The following is a 14,496-nucleotide window of genomic DNA, read 5'->3' as shown; positions in this document are numbered from 1 at the left end:
CGTAAAACAATATTGCTTATTAAACTACCCTTGCCTGTGGATTTCAACTGTACTGGCCCTAAATGAGGGTATTTGATACTTCCCGTTGGAGCTGCACACTATAAGTCCCCTCTTGAGCCATACTGGCCTGAAATTTAACAAATATTTTAGAGAAGAGTCTGCATTTCCTGCAGGCCACAATCTCATCACAGTCTAAAGACACACTGGATCATTCACTGGTCATTGTAACTAAGTTAGGGTTAATCAGGGGTTATCAGGAGTCGCAGGGCTGTAAGGGTCTATTCCCGCTGTATCACTAAATACATTTGTCTGCTGGAGAAACAAGTTCTAGGTCGTATTTTTCCCCCACTCTAAGTGATTTTGAAATATCTGTAAGATCTCAAAATGAACCGAACTGAACTGAATTTATAAACCAGATGAACAGTAACTCTGATATGGGCATCAGACTATGTTATAATCCGATCCAGGTCTCTCCCGAGGATCAATTAAAAGCCATTGCCAACTAGCAAGAGTATTAAGCCAGAGGCCAGAGCTAGTCTATTTCCAATTACTAATTTGTAATCGTCCATGAATATTCATACTTTTAATTGCTTCAAGTAAGAAACTGCTTATATGAGTGTCAGATAAGGAAATGAATCTCTGGATCAGGGCTGAGTGAAGGGTAATTTCTCCAGTCCATTGAATTTTCACCCTTGCTGGACAGTAAGCGCATGCAAAGCAGGGAAATATGTTTATGGGTCTCAAAGGAAAAACACAAACAGATTTCATGACATTCTCAATGTGAGTGATGATGAACCTGATTCTGATATGGGTCTCAATCGTGGACTGAGAGTGGGAAGGGAGCAGGGAAAGGGGAATCATGGTTGGGAAAAGAAGGAAGAAGGGAGTGGGAAGTAACCAGAGAGACATTCTGGAATGATCAATAAATCAATTGTTTGGAATCAAATGGCCTTGCCTGGTGTCTCAGTGCACCTACACCAGCCCGTCCCAGTTCACTGCCACCCGTCCTGCACCGCTCCATTCTACCATTCCCACCATCCTTCTCTCCCACCAGATTTACAAACCCACTCTCTACTCCATGTTTACAAATACAGTACTGTGCAAAAGTCTTGGGTCTATATGTGTCTAAGACTTTGGCACGGTGCTGCTATCCACACAGGGAGGGCCAGGCAAGCTATGCTTTGACCTTTCTCAATGATGAGGCTGCTCGGGGAGGTGGGGGGAGCTGTTCCATTTCTGTTCCTAAGAATGGAATAAAAAGCCTCTATGTTTCAATCATCACATTATCTAAATCCATGCCGCCTTGGCTTTATGGAAGCTCTCATCACAGAGAACACCTCAACTAGAACAAACAATACTGAACGGTCACAAAGAGCAGTCCCTTCCACAAGTACAACACAAGATGTTAAGATCTGCAAGTCTTTTTATTGACTCTTATTTGGGACAAATAAGTTTAGAAACTCAAATATTGGCCATACAAATGGTTTTCCCAAACAACAGAAATACATTTTACAGTTGGTGACGTTTAGCAAACAAGTCAACAGAAGCAGATCTTAGCAGTGGCCATAGTTTAATGACATTAACCTGAAGATCTATTAGTTGATTGGAATAGGGAGCATCAACTGCGGCTTTTCTAATTTGTTTGATTTTAATTGATACACTAGCCCAAGATGGACATTTTGGGATAAATGTTTTCCAAGTTATACCTTAATGCAATATATGTGTGTGCAATAAAATTAGACTCAGGGAGTCTTCTAGAGCTTTGCATTACACAGTTTGATCCCATGATGCTAACCAGTTAACTGATGTTATGTTTACAGGGAATGAAGATGAAGAATCATCATAAACAGTCATCCTGAAATCTTAAAAGCATAGGTACTGGAGAAACCTCAAGCAGATTCAAGCCTTTTTTTTGTGAACTGAATCACTAAGTGAATTATTCTGACACTTGCATTTGCCTCATGAAACTGCATCTGGACACAGTTCGATGGGAGCAAACTTCAACCTTTCTTCTGCACCAGGCCAATTAAAAGTTACAGCCGGAGCCATTGATGGGTACACGTTGTGCACAGCAGTTCAATAATAACAGCCCCTCTGCCAGCTCCTTCCTGCAGCCAACTGAGACATCACTCACTGTCTCTGATGCACAGAAGATCACAATCGCACTATCAGGAACACTTGTGTGACCCTGGATCACAATTTGCATTGTGACTTTTGGGAAAATGATTGAAATTATCAGGGAATAAATTGGGAACTGAAGGAAAAAAAGAGGAATAAAATTCTTTAATCCTACCTAATCTCCTTCACATGACTCTTGTTCCTTTTCCCTCTTCCAACACTAACTTTTCTTCATTTTATTTCCAATTTCTGATGGAAAAACTGTTTTTCTCTCTCCACAGATGCTACCTGGCCTGCAGAGAGTTCCCACCATCTTGTTCCTCCTTCTAAAGCTGCCCCGAGCCTCAGGAGATTTACTCTTGCAACCTGAAGATGGAATATCCAGTGTATTCATCAAAGCATCTTCAAATCTTTTCCAAAACAAATGGCAACATATAAAGCTTTCAATAGAAATGTACACAACTATTCTGAGCTAGCTTGTTTAAAAAATAATTGTAACATTTTCTTTCCTGTGTCTTCTCTCACCTATGCAAGTGCTTATTACAAAAATAGCTTTTAGTCTCTCTTCCTAAAGGATGTACCACTCAATCGCTACAAAAAGTATTTATCTTCATTGTCAAATGTCAGCCTCATTATGCCCCTTTCATACAACAGTCTCTGTCTTTTTAATTAAAACAAAATTCCATTTACCCGTTTAAGTCTCAAATGGATTTTAGTTCTATAAAATGTACGGGCACTTCTTAATGTCAAATTAATATGCATTCATCTGTTTACTCTAGTGACACTCTAGCTAGGCATTTCCGGTCTTGAGATAACCACTGCTAACATCTGCCCACAAGAAGCAAGACATTATCAAAGCAAAAACACAAGGAGAGACGGAAAGGTAAAAATCTGAACAAAACTTCACAGAAGAGAGTTCTATTATTTCCGACTATATACATCCTTTCCAGACGATGCTGTGCCTTCTTCATTGAGGATCCCAAGAAACCTCAGGTTGAGGATCTTCAGCTGGTCATCCAGTTCCATACGGACAATGCCATCCTCGCCATCAATGCTCAATAACATGCCTGTAGCCTCCCGATCTTCTCCCAGAATCACCTTCACCTACAGGAACAAAGGTGGTTATACAAGCAGTTAGCCAGTTCCTGTTAGAATTTTGCCCTAAATCCAGTGCTGATGAGGAGTGTCTCCAGTAACCTCAACCCACAGCATCTACTGATCTGCTGTGAACAGGGCACCAATCACTGTGGAGGTCGTTTCTCAGTAACTTGCCCAGTATCCCAGCCAAAATTACCTCAGGCATTAGCAGAGGGAGCAAATACACAAACAAATTTTCTACCTATCTTTATTGTTGTGAGGTATTCAAAACTTGGAATTATACTGCTAGGAAAGGGAGCATTTGGTGTTCATTTCCAACCACTAGTAATGGGTTGCCACCTCAATCACTGTGGCCAGTCACATACAAAACAAAATACTGTGGGACTAATAAAGCACAATGGGCATCAAGACCACTTTCTACTTACTTTTTGTTCTCATTGTGTTCTTTCATGCTAAAATTGCACAAAATTCATGTATTTCTTGCCAATGCTGCTTATCAGTTGCTCTGAGCCTGTGATGCTACTACAAGTAAATTTTTCACTGCATCTGTGCAGACATGGGCGTGTGCAATATTACAGTAAACTTGGCTTTGACCTTGATGTGAAAGGTGCTATTTCAACTCAAAATTTTCTTTCATAGACTCAATGCAGAAATTGCTTCTTTTATAACTTTTTGATATTTTTGTAACTATATGTCGAATGCTTTTTCCCCTCTTTGTGACTATGTTTTTTTCTGAAATTGTAACCATCTGTGCTAATTATACTATATGCAGTGTGCTGTTGATAATATGTTTTCCACCATGGTCCCAGAGGAGCATTGTTTCATTTGGCTATATTCATGCATGCCTGAATAATAATTAACTTGAAATTAAAAGATATTTAAAAATCTTACTGCTAGGTTGAATTTTAACACTTTGATTGCATTTCCAGCATAATTCAGTGTCTGCATGGCAATTAACAAGCAATTTTTCCACTAAGCTTGTCTTATTGTAGGGAATTGAGAGTTAGATTGAAGTTCTGCAAAATTCACTAACCAAGTACCTTTACGCAATTATTTCCTTCAATAATATTTAATCCTCAGACATTTAAAACTTTTAATTGAAAGGTTTCTTCCTGCCTGATAAGATGTACCAAAAAATTGTTTCACATCCGCATATGAACTCATCTCTTAGGTAATTCTTTCTAAACACCACTCCAGTGCCCTCACTTTGGGCAATGCCATAACAACTCTGGGCATTAGAGTTCAGAGTTTAATCCCATCATCCTCTGTAAGGAATCTCTGTACGTCCACCACGTGGGATTTCTCCAGGTGGTCCGGTTTCCTCCCACAGTCCAAAGATATACTGTTTAGAAGGTTAGTTGGTCACTGTAAATTGCCCCATGATTAGGTTAGGGGTGCTGGGAAACACAGATCAAAGGGCCAGAAGGGCCTACTCCGTGCCATATCTCTTAATAAATTAAAATATATGCTACTAAGCATTCATTAAGTAAACAATTTTTAAACAAAAGCCAAAGCTTTCTGAAGTAGAAAGCACATTTTCTTCTCAATGGTATGCTCAGCCATAATGCTTTGAATTATTCATTTTTAATCTGGAAAACTGAAATGAATCACTTTGGAAGGTCAAACTTGAAGGCAAAACACAGGACTAATGGAAGGAAGAAGAGGGATCTTGGGGTCCAAAGTTGCCACACGAGTTGACAGTGGGGTTAAGGTGAACTGACCTTCATTTGTCAGCGGATTGAGTTGAAGAGCTGTGAGGTAATGTTCTAGATCTATAAAACCCCGGTTAGAACAGACTTGGAATATTGTGTTCATTTCTGGTCACCTCATTATACAAAGGATTTGGAAGCTTTAGAGAGGGTGCTGAAGAGATTTACTAGGATGCTGCTTGGTTTGGACAGCATGCCTTAGGAGGATAAGTTCAGCAAGCTAGGGCTTTTCTCTATGGAACAAATGAGGATGAGAGGCGATTTGATAGAGGTGTTAAATAAGAGGCATAGATTGAGTGGATAGTCAGATTCCCAGGACTGAAATAGTAATGAGGGGCATGATTTTAAGGGGATTGGGGGAAACTAAAGGAGGGATATCAGAGATAAGTTGTTATTTTACGCACAGAATGGTAGGTGCATAAAAGGAAGTTGCTTGTTCTCCACTCAGGTCACTCTTTGCCTGTTTTCCATCTCCCTCTGGTGCTCCCCCCTCCCCCTTTCTTTCTCCCTAGACTTCCCGTCCCGTGATCCTTTCCCTTCTCCAGCTCTGTATCCTTTTTGCCAATCACCTTTCCAGCTCTTAGCTTCACCCCACCCCCTCCGGTCTTTTCCTATCATTTCAGATTTCCCTCTCCCCCTCCTACTTTCAAATCTCTTACTAGCTTTTCTTTCAGTTAGTCCAGTCGAAGGGTCTCGGCCCAAAACGTCAACAGTGCTTCTTCCTATAGATGCTGCCTGGCCTGCTGTGTTCCACCAGCATTTTGTGCGTGTTAAAAGGAAGTTCTGCCAGCTGGGTAGTTTTGTTATGACAAACTAATTTACTTCAGCTAAACAAAATTTTATTGGGGTTTCTAGAGGTTTTTATTTGAATTTGTGGCTTAAACTTCAAGAGACAGGACAAATGGCAGGTCAGATACTCCACTTCAGCACAGGGGTAAGAACCCCATCCTATAAAAACCCAGCAGCTCCAAAGAGGAAGGGACAGGAAGGATCTTTGCTAGAAGATATACGAAGTTGTGTGGTGAAAATGGAAGCCACGGGCAGAGGACCCTGGCGAGCCAACCCAGTAGAGGGGATGGGCTTCGGAAGAAGACAATGACAGAAAAACAGCGGTCTTGTTTACCACAACTCCAAAGAACGATTAGAGAAGTGCAGAGAAATTCATCAGGACGTTGCCTGGAATGTTATGACGACAGGCGGGTGGGGGGGGGTGGGGGGAGAGAACTGATACGCTCCCGGTGAGGTACACAAGATTATGAGAGCATAAAGAGGTTCGATAGTGAAAAAATTTTCCCCATAACAAAGGTGTCTAAAGCCACAGAACATGGGTTTACGATCAGGAGTAAAAGTTAGGGAGGACATGAAGAGGAAGTTTGGAAAGTACTGGCTGAGAAGTTAGTGGAGATAGAGACACCCACACATAAATAAGTATCTGGACAAGCACTTGAATTACCAAGGAACAGAAGGAGATGAAGCAACTAATGCTACAAGTGATGAATCTGGGAGGGAACTTAGTGCTCAACATGGACATGGTGGGCTGAAGGAGCTGTTTGTGTACTCTCTGACCCCATTACTCTAACCAGCTGAGTCTTACCTTATCATTTTTCACTGGGGTGACTGGTTCAAGATGTTCACTCGAGATACTGACCACTTTGTCAGTGACTGACAGGTACACGGAGCACAGGCCACCCTACAAGGGAAAGAAACATTGAAACTTTCATTCAACTTGTACACACATTTCAGCAAATATATTGCAGTGAACATTCCCTTCAGACATTACCTGCACACTGCTTTTCCCTGCAGAAGTCAATACTGTTCAAGTGCTTTGAGGGATCTGCTAGGAGCTATAACGTATAATGCCCTGTTGTCTAAATATAAATAATATATATATGTGTGTGTGTGTGTGTGTATATATATATATATATATATATATATATATATATATATATATATATATATATATATATATATATATATATATACACACACACACACATACATCACTGCACTACACCCTGGGGAATGAAAACAAATACAGAACCACGTTTAATATCACTGTCATGTATGTCATGAAATGTTGTTATTTTATGGCAGTGTTACATTGCAATACATAATTTTAAAATGATAAAAGTATACACAAATAATTAAATTAAGTAATTAGTGCAAAAAGAGAGAAAAAGAAGTGACATTGTGTTCATGGATTCAATATCCATTCAGAAATCTGATGGCAGAGGGGAAGAAGCTGGTAAGTGAATCGTTGAGTATAACCAGGCTGGGGCACGATGAGAACATAGGGTTGATTCTGAACCACTTCAGAAGGAGGGAATTCTATACATCTGCTGAAATCTACTCTTTTTTAAATACTTTTTATAAGATATTAGATGAATTAATGTTAACCTAAAGCCATAGCTTTAGGTTAACATATATATACTTTATCTTTATCTTTATATATACTTTTTCTTTAACAAACTCGTGTTTTTCAGTGTGTGGTGGCTCATCCCCACTCATTGAAAGCAGTATAGAGGTTGCAAAAGCCTTTCTTATTTTTCATTGGCTAAGTGTTAGTACATTACCCACCCAATGTAACTGTGCAGCCGCTGATTTGTTTATTTTTATCTAAGTAATTTCTGTTACCTGGATTATAAAGCTGATGGATTTTTCAGAGACACCATCTTTTTTTCATTAAATCTATTGAATCTCTTCTTTGCTTCACAGCTCTTCACTTAATTTCAAATGTCTGTATCTTTGCTTCAACTTTAAAATAATCTTTTGTTAAGAATTAAAACACTTCACCATTCTTGACGCCACCCTCCCCACCACCAAGAACCCCAAGAATCAGAAAAATAACTGTAATCCAATACCTCGGCTGGAAAACTAGTTCAGCCACAGCACCGAATGGATGCCACTCAACAATCCTCAGGATGATCCACAATTTTGCTAAGAACCTGAGTATTAATGGAGGCAGGTAGACTCACAACATGTGCACCACAGTAATGCAGCGATCAACTCAACACTATTACTGTTTAGGGTGTTCTGAAGTTCAGAATTCAACTCTGGCACCGTTCTATAAGGAGTCTCTGTCCGACTTCCCCGTGGGTTTTCCTCTGGGTGCTCCCGTTTCCTCCCACAGTCCAAAGATGTACCAGGTAGGTTAAATGGTTATTGTAAACCGTCCCCTGGTTAGGTTGGGGTTAAATCAGGATTGCTGGAGCAGTGTGACAAACAGATAGACAAATAGAAGAATCCAGATAAATACTTGAATTGCCAGAGTACAGAAGGCTGCAGACCATATACCAGTCAATGGGATTAGTATGGATGAGCTCTTGGTCAACATGAAATGATGAGCTAAAGAGCTCGTTCTTGTGTTTCATTAGAAACAATGACAACAGCACAGAAACACCACATACCGACACGCTGCGGATGACTCCAGTATGCCCCACAATCTGCGCATCCAGGTACGTGTCCCGGACTTTGACCATGATATCCGTCGTTACCCAGTCATTGGACCCTTGATCAATGTTGGAACCTGGTGTGTGGGGATTGTATGCACCAGGAGATGGGGCTCCAGGTGTCATCGGACTGTATCCAACTGGGCTCGGACTTGGACTTGCCTGAAACACAAAGCATATGCGAGCAGTGGGGTTCACATTCCTGTCGTAGCTGATTACACAGAACCTGTAATTAGGAACCACAGAAGTCTTTCCTAACCCACTGGCCTTCAAACATCTAAGTATCAAGTAAAGGAGACGGGACGTTATGTTAAAGTTGTACAAGACATTGGTGAGGCCTACTTTGGGTTGTATTGTGTGCAGTTTACAGGAAAGATGCAAATAAGATTGAAAGAGTACAGAGAAAGTTAACAAGGATGTTGGCAGGTCTGGAGGACCCGAGTTATACGGAAAGATCGAATAGGTTAGGACTTTATTCCTCGGAATATAAATGATTGAGAGGGGTATTTGATAGAGGTGTATGATATTATGAAATGCAAGCAGGCTTTTTCCACTGAGGTTGGGTGGGAACTACAACCAGAAGCCATGGGTTAAGGGGACCATGAGGGGAAACTTCTTCACTTACAGGACGGTGAGAGTGCAGAACGAGCTGCCAGCACAAGTGGTGTATGCCAGCTTGATTTCAATGTGCAAGAGGTTTGGATGTTAGGGGTATGGAAAGCTATGGTCCCGGTGCAGGTTGATTGGGTGCTGTACTTCTTTATGACTATTCAATCTTACTTTTTAACTCAGGTTCTCCAATCCTGGCAACATCCTTGTAAATTTTCTCTGTACTCTTTCATCCTTATTTACATCTTTCCTGTAGATCCCATCCATCTCCATTCATGACAAGTCCTGACCAAACCCATTGGTCCCCAATTTACAGTTACATTAACTCAACGTGGTCAAAACAGTTAAACCATATGCAAGTAATTCACACACGTGCTGGCTTAAAACTTACCTGGTATGCCATAGGTGAAGGTGTTGGGTGATAGCTGGCTGGTGAATGAGTATTTTGATAACCCACAGGACTTGGGGCAACCTGGTGGTAGCTCTGCGGACTGGGGCTTGGCTGGTAAGATCCTTGAGGGGAAGGAGCTGCATAAGGAGAAAATTGGTCGGTGTTGTACCTGGAAAAATAAATGGTAAGCACGAGGTCTCATTCAGTGAACAAACTTATCTTAATGCCAAGCCAGCCAACCATTTTAATTCCAAACCCCATTCCTATTCTGATATGTTGGTCCACGGGGCCCTCTACTGCCACGATGAGGCCACTCTCAGGTTGGAGGAACAACACTTAATATTTTGTCTGGGAAGCCTCCTCCCGATGGCATGAACATCAAGTTTTCCAATTTCTGGTAATCTTCCCCCTCCCTCTTCTCCTTCTCTCTTCTTCCATTTCCCACTTACCTTTTCTCTTCTATCACCTCCCCCTGGTTCTAGTTCAAAGTGCATTTAATATCAGAGTATGTATCCAGTACTTAACCTGAAATTCACCCTCTTCACAAACATCCACGAAACAAAAAAACCCACATAGAATGTCAGAAACATCAAAGCCCCAAAGGGGGTGGCCCTCCTTCTTCCCTTTCTCCCATGGCCCAATCTCCTCTCCTATCCTATCAGATTCTTACCCTTTCAGCCCTTTACCTTTTTCACCTATTACTTTCAATCTTCTTACTTCATCACCCTCTCCCCTATCCACCTGGCTTCCCCTATCACCTTCCAGCTTGTATGCTGTCCCCTCCCTCCACCTTATATTGGGGCTTCTTCCCTCTTCCTTTCTGGTCCCAGTGAAGGGCCTCGGCCCAAAATGTTGACTGATTATAGCTCTCCATAGATGCTGCTTGACCTGCTGTGTTCCTCTAGCATTTTGTATGTTACGCAGAAAAAAAATAAAGTTTTACAAAATAAGCTATTGTTAGTTACTCAAAAAAAAAAGGATCTGCGGGTACTTACATTGCTGGTGTTCCAGGGGTTTGAGGGTTGTATTGGGGATTAACCTGTGGAGATGGAACATCAGTGTAACCTGGAGTCTGTGGGTTAGGTGTTCCTCCGTACGCCTGAGGAGATGGCGTGGGCTCATCGTCATAAGGGAAATCATAGTCTTCTTCATTCCTGTGAGATTAAATATATTTCCTCTTAAAAATGGTATTGGCAGACAAGGCAGTAAAATAACCAATTGCAAGAAATGAAACAGATATGTAAAAAGATGAAACCATGTGATCTACCTCAAAGGACAGTCCCAAGCCCAGCTGCAAACAAAGGATAATTGGGCATGGGGATAGCAACCCCCTCCCATTAAAAAACCCAGAGCTACAGGAAGGCCAACACAAGCTCCAAAGATTTCTTCTCTGGGAGAAGAATACAATGCTAGGAGCATTGTAAGAAAGGTGGATGAGCTTAAAGCGTGGATTGATACCTGGAATTATGATGGTGTAGCTATTAGTGAAACATGGTTGCAGGAAGGGAGTGATTGGCAACTAAATATTCCTGGATTTAGTTGCTTTAGGTGTGATAGAGTAGGAGGGGGCCAGAGGAGGAGGTGTTGCATTGCTTGTCCGAGAAAATCTTATGGTGGTGCTTTGGAAGGATAGATTAGAGAGCTCCTCTAGGGAGACTATTTGGGTGGAATTGAGGAATGGGAAAGGTGTAGTAACACTGATAGGAGTGTATTATAGGCCACCTAATGGGGAGCGTGAGTTGGAAGAGCAAATGTGTAAGGAGATAGCAGATATTTGTAGTAAACACAAGGTGGTGATTGTGGGAGATTTTAATTTTCCACACGTAGACTGGGAAGCTCATTCTGTAAAAGGGCTGGATGGTTTAGAATTTGTGAAATGTGTGCAGGATAGTTTTTTGCAACAATACATAGAAGTACCGACTAGAGATGCGGCAGTGTTGGATCTCCTGTTAGGGAATGCGATAGGTCAGCTGACAGACGTATGTGTTGGGGAGCACTTCGGGTCCAGTGATCACAATAGCATTAGCTTCAATATAATTATGGAGAAGGACAGGACAAGACCTAGAGTTGAGATTTTTGATTGGAGAAAGGCTAACTTTGAGGAGATGCGAAGGGATTTAGAGAGAGTGGATTGGGTCAAGTTGTTTTATGGGAAGGATGTAATAGAGAAATGGAGGTCATTTAAGGGTGAAATTATGAGGGTACAGAATCTTTATGTTCCTGTTAGGTTGAAAGGAAAAGTTAAAGGTTTGAAAGCACCATGGTTTTCAAGGGATATTAGAAATTTGGTTCAGAAAAAGAGGGATGTCTACAATAGATATAGGCAGCAAGGAGTAAAGGAATTGCTCAAGGAATATAAAGAATGTAAAAGGAATCTTAAAAAAGAGATTAGAAAAGCTAAAAGAAGATACAAGGTTGGTTTGGCAAATAAGGTGAAAGTAAATCCAAAAGGTTTCTACAGTTATATTAAAAGCAAGAGGATAATAAGGGATAAAATTGGCCCCTTAGAGAATCAGAGTGGTCAGCTATGTGTGGAGCCGAGGGAGATGGGAGAGATTTTGAACGATTTCTTCTCTTCGGTATTCACTAAGGAGAAGGATATTGAATTGTGTAAGGTGTGGGAAACAAGTAAGGAAGTTATGGAACCTATGACAATTAAAGAGGTGGAAGTCCTGGCACTTTTAAGAAATTTAAAAGTGGATAAATCTCTGGGTCCTGACAGGATATTCCCCAGGACCTTCAGGGAAGTTTGTGTAGAAATAGCAGGAGCTCTGACGGAGATCTTTAAAATGTCATTAGAAACAGGGATTGTGCCGGAGGATTGGCGTATTGCTCATGTGGTTCCATTATTTAAAAAGGGTTCTAGAAGTAAGCCTAGCAATTATAGACCTGTCAGATTGACATCAGTGGTGGGTAAATTAATGGAAAGTATTCTTAGAGATAATATTAATAATTATCTGAATAGACAGGATCTGATTAGGAGTAGCCAGCATGGATTTGTGCGTGGAAGGTCATGTTTGACAAACCTTATTGAATTTTTTGAAGAAGTTACGAGGAATGTTGACGAGGGTAAGGCAGTGGATGTAGTCTATATGGACTTCAGCAAAGCCTTTGACAAAGTTCCACATGGAAGGTTAGTTAAGAAGGTTCAGTCGTTAGGTATTAATGCTGGAGTAATAAAATGCATTCAACAGTGGCTAGATGCGAGATGCCAGAGAGTAGTGGTGGATAATTGTTTATCGGGATAGAGGCCGGTGACTAGCGGGGTGCCTCTGTTTTGGGCCCAATGTTGTTTGTAATATACATTAATGATCTGGATGATGGGGTGGTAAATTGGATTAGTAAGTATGCCGATGATACTAAGGTAGGAGGTGTTGTGGATAATGAGGTGGGTTTTCAAAGCTTGCAGGGAGATTTATGCCAGTTAGAAGAATGGGCTGAACTTTGGCAGATGGAGTTTAATGCTGAGAAGTGTGAGGTTCTACACTTTGGCAGGAATAATCCAAATAGAACATACAGGGTAAAAGGTAGGGCATTGAGGAATGCAGAGGAACAGAGAGATCTAGGAATAACAGTGCATAGTTCCCTGAAGGTGGAGTCTCATGTAGATAGGGTGGTGAAGAAGGCTTTTGGAACGCTGGCCTTTATAAATCAAAGCATTGAGTACAGAAGTTGGGATGTAATGTTAAAATTGTACAAGGCATTGGTAAGGCCAAATTTGGAATATTGTGTGCTGTTCTGGTCACCGAATTATAGGAAAGATATCAATAAATTCGAGAGAGTGCAGAGACGATTTACTAGGATGTTACCTGGGTTTCAGCACTTAAGTTACAGAGAAAGGTTGAACAAGTTAGGTCTCTATTCATTGGAGCGTAGAAGGTTGAGGGGGGATTTGATCGAGGTATTTAAAATTTTGAGAGGGATAGATAGAGTTGACATGAATAGGCTGTTTCCATTGAGAGTAGGGGAGATTCAAACGAGAGGACATGATTTGAGAGTTAAGGGAAACACGAGGGGGTATTTCTTTACTCAGAGAGTGATAGTTGTGTGAAATGAGCTTCCTGTAGAAGTAGTAGAGGCCAGTTCAGTTGTGTCATTTAAGGTAAAATTGGATAGGTATATGGACAGGGAAGGAGTGGAGGGTTATGGGCTGAGTGCGGGTAGGTGGGACTAGGTGAGATTAAGAGTTCGGCACTGACTAGGAGGGCCGAGATGGCCTGTTTCCGTGCTGTGATTGTTATATGGTTAAGAAGGATCTTCAAAGATGGGCTACACTTGGGGACTACTTGAAAGAGGGACCTAGGACAGAGGACACTAGTGAGCTGCTTTGTCCCAGTAAGGGTGACGGGCTTAATCAACCACCATATTACCCATGCTAATTTCTGCATACACTTTTTAAGTCAAACTGTACCGTATCATTAATGTTTCAAAGTCTGCTAACCTGGAGGGTGTGTTGGGATTATTAGGATCCCAAGCTCCGCTCTGTCCTGGTGTTCTGCTCCCATCGTGAACTGGTGTCTGGGAACCATAATGAGGAGTACGACTTCCTAGAAAAATGGAAAATTAGATGGAAATAGACTAACTTTCAGTGATGATTTCTTTAAAATCCATTCTATTCAGAACATGTTCTCTTCTCAATGCAGCCATCAGAAAGAAGGTACAGGAGCCTCAGGACCCACATCACCATGTTCAGGAACCGATAATACACCTCAAACATCAGGCTCCTGAACCAGAGGGGATAACTTCACTTGCCGCATCATTGAAATGTTCCCACAAGCTATGGACTCATTTTCAAGGACTCTTCATTTCCTGTTCTCAATATTCACTTTTGCTTGTTTATTTTTGGGGGTTTTTTGTACTTGACAGTTTGTTGTCTTTGGCACATTAGTTGTTTGACCGTCTTGTGTGCAGTTTTCATTGATTCTATGGTGTTTCTTTTATTAACTGTGATTATCCACAAGAAATGTACCTCAGGGTTGTGTGTGGTGACATATGTGTTTTCAGACCTCATCCTTAACAAATGCGTCCAACATCATCCCAAACACTGAGGTCAGAATAACTAGCTTATAGTTTCCTTTCTTCTGCCTCCCTTCCTTCTTGAAGAGTGGAAAGACATTTGCAA

At 41.2% G+C, this 14,496-nt stretch overlaps 1 protein-coding gene across 2 annotated transcripts in view; it reads right to left on the bottom strand.

The window, feature by feature from the left end:
- Positions 1-1,405: 1,405 nt before the first annotated feature.
- The window catches only part of supt5h (SPT5 homolog, DSIF elongation factor subunit), a 72,625-nt gene continuing 59,534 nt past the window's right edge, over positions 1,406-14,496 (bottom strand). For both annotated transcript variants that reach the window (XM_059951011.1, XM_059951012.1), the window contains 6 exons: positions 13,816-13,921; positions 10,370-10,528; positions 9,375-9,543; positions 8,333-8,536; positions 6,520-6,615; positions 1,406-3,222 (listed from right to left, as the gene is read on the bottom strand). In XM_059951011.1, the coding sequence (XP_059806994.1) occupies positions 3,040-3,222; positions 6,520-6,615; positions 8,333-8,536; positions 9,375-9,543; positions 10,370-10,528; positions 13,816-13,921 (917 nt within the window). In that variant the 3' untranslated portion in view covers positions 1,406-3,039. The remainder of the gene's footprint in view (positions 3,223-6,519; positions 6,616-8,332; positions 8,537-9,374; positions 9,544-10,369; positions 10,529-13,815; positions 13,922-14,496) is intronic.

This window comes from Hypanus sabinus, chromosome 26, assembly GCF_030144855.1.
Source record: "Hypanus sabinus isolate sHypSab1 chromosome 26, sHypSab1.hap1, whole genome shotgun sequence".
Lineage (NCBI taxonomy): Eukaryota > Metazoa > Chordata > Chondrichthyes > Myliobatiformes > Dasyatidae > Hypanus > Hypanus sabinus.
This window is presented reverse-complemented; position numbering and strand designations above follow the sequence as displayed.